This window comes from Chenopodium album, chromosome 21 (assembly GCF_948465745.1).
Source record: "Chenopodium album chromosome 21, dcCheAlbu1.1, whole genome shotgun sequence".
In the NCBI taxonomy this organism is placed as follows: domain Eukaryota; kingdom Viridiplantae; phylum Streptophyta; class Magnoliopsida; order Caryophyllales; family Amaranthaceae; genus Chenopodium; species Chenopodium album.
The window spans coordinates 1578317-1580678 of NC_137854.1; the positions used below are offsets into that span (position 1 = coordinate 1578317).

Genomic DNA, 2362 nt, shown 5'->3' on the forward strand with positions numbered 1-2362 from the left:
TTAAATTTTTTTATTATTTTTTTTTTTAATAAAAAAAAGAAAGCAAGTTGATTGGGTTCATTCTCCTTGGGTGGAGGAAATGGGAAGGAATCCAACGGTGGACTCTCTTTCCCCATTTGCGGAGAAACGCGGCCGTTTGCCCCTCTCTTCCCCCAAGTCTTTTGGAATCTCACCCCTTTTCTTTTTTTCTTTTATTTTATTTATCCTTTTTAATTATTAAATAAAATAAAATAAATAAAAAAATAAAACACAAATTGCCCCCTTCTTCTTCTTAAAAACTCACTCCACATTACCACCAAACTAACTCAACCCTTGGGTTAACTTAACCTAACCTAACCCAACCCATCTCTCAACTTTGTTTCTCTTCTCTTAAATCTATAAATCTCCCTTCTTCTGCTCCCTTCACACCCTATTATTCTCCCCTTTCTCTTTCTTTTTCTCCAAGTTTTTATAACTTCCTTCTTCTTCTTTCTGTTTAATGCACCTCATTTCTTAATTAACCCCATCTATTATTATTATTATTATTATTATTATTATTATTATTATTATTATTATTATTATTATTATTATTATTAATTATCTTCCGCTAACAAAAATGAGCTGCAATGGTTGCCGAGTTCTTCGAAAAGGATGCAGCGAATCTTGCATCTTAAGACCTTGTCTTCAATGGATTGACACCCCTGAATCTCAAGGCCACGCTACTGTCTTTGTCGCTAAATTCTTCGGCCGTGCCGGTCTCATGTCCTTCATTTCCAACGTTCCCGACTCTCAACGACCTGGTAAGAACTCGATGATATAAGCATTAAATATATTTCCTAAAATTATTTCTCGACCAATGTTATTAACTTTTTTTAAAAAAAATAATTTCAGCTTTATTCCAGTCTCTATTATACGAAGCATGCGGCCGAACCGTGAACCCAGTAAGTGGCGCCGTAGGGTTACTATGGACAGGAAACTGGCACGTGTGTCAAGCCGCGGTTGAAACCGTCCTACGTGGCGGAACACTCCGACCAATCTCCGAATTCCTTGTCGGAGCTCCGCCGTCTCCGGTCCCGACAATTGTTGACGCCGATGACAATTCCGAGGTTGTCTGTCCCTCCAAATCTAACAACAACAACACTTGGCGGAAGCAGATTGGTGGATTAAACATGATGCAACAACAAGATGTTAACAACAACATTAAAAAATCACGGTCATCTCCACCACCTCCAAGATTCACCAACAGTAAAAGGCGGAAAGAAGAAGATGATTATCATGTGAAACACCTCGATCTCAGCCTTACACCGCCGACTTTTCTCCACGCGCCGCCGCAACAACGGCCAGGAACGCCGTCGTTGAACTCCGAAGAATCGGCTACTACTGTCAGTTTCGAGAGTGATAATTACTACCAACCTAAACTCTTAAACTTGTTCGTCGGTTAAACAAAACGAAGCGTTTTGGAGTAAATCCAACTTATTTTAACTTAGATCTATTTACAATTTACCCTCTTTAATTTAGTGGTGAGGAAATTTTGTGTGTTGATTAAAAATAATCAGTGCAGTGGGATAAGAAGGAAGGTTATTTTGGGAAATTAGATTTTTCCGGGGAGATTTTTGTAAAATGACCGGCGGCAAAGATTTCTCACCCTAAAATGCGGGGAAAGGAAGATGAATGCTGGGCGGCGTCTATTTTCTTCCTTTTTAAAATTTATTTTTTTTTCTTTTTTGGGGTAATTCGGGGTTTCTCATTGGCTTGTCACTTTTTTTTGATCTGTGACTATGACTACGTGTAAGTTTACGTATGAGTAAAAATAAGAATTGTATTTTTGGCTCTATTGTTTTATTTACTTGTTGTAGTAATTATTTTTTTTATTTTGATTAATTTTTCTAATCCTGAAAGGTGAGGTTGGTTGTTAATTTGGTAGTCGATCACAACAAAGCTATGAGCCTATAATATTGCTTCCTTTGATATGGGATTTATTTGCGGTTTGTGTTTTAGAATTAGGAGGGGTTGGAACGTTAATTTTCATGATCCATCTATCCGAGTTGTGTGTATATCTTAGGTAAAATGTTATACCACCAATTATATGTATTTATCTTAGTTGTACCTAACACTTCTTTTTAATGTGTTAGATTCTTCTTTACTCTACTCGGTTAAATCTTTTAATTTATCTGCGAACAATATTCGTTAGGAAGATATGACATTACCATCTTATAATAATAAGAAATGAGAATTTCATTCAAGTACAAAATTTAGTGTAATTATACTCCATACTTGATAATTAAATTTTTTTACCTAAATGCAAGGTCAAAAATTTGGCAGGGATTAGGGACATGGGCTTAGGGGTGGGAATCTGGATTTCTTTAAAATAATCGTTAGCAAA

At 36.3% G+C, this 2362-nt stretch overlaps 1 protein-coding gene across 1 annotated transcript; it reads left to right on the forward strand.

Moving 5' to 3' along the window:
* Nucleotides 1-401: 401 nt before the first annotated feature.
* Nucleotides 402-1811, forward strand: LOC145601964 (LOB domain-containing protein 38-like). Its single transcript, XM_081658056.1, has 2 exons — nt 402-779; nt 871-1811. The coding sequence occupies exons 1-2, from the start codon at nt 596-598 to the stop codon at nt 1419-1421; spliced, it is 735 nt and encodes a 244-aa protein (XP_081514182.1). The 5' UTR covers nt 402-595; the 3' UTR covers nt 1422-1811.
* Nucleotides 1812-2362: the final 551 nt, after the last annotated feature.

Excerpts from the sequence above, each read along its gene's own strand:
- LOC145601964 (XM_081658056.1), top strand. The coding sequence starts at position 596 with ATGAGCTGCAATGGTTGCCGAGTTCTTCGAAAAGGATGCAGCGAATCT. Across the intron at positions 780-870 it reads TCCCGACTCTCAACGACCTG|CTTTATTCCAGTCTCTATTA; the intron begins GTAAGAACTCGA and ends AAATAATTTCAG.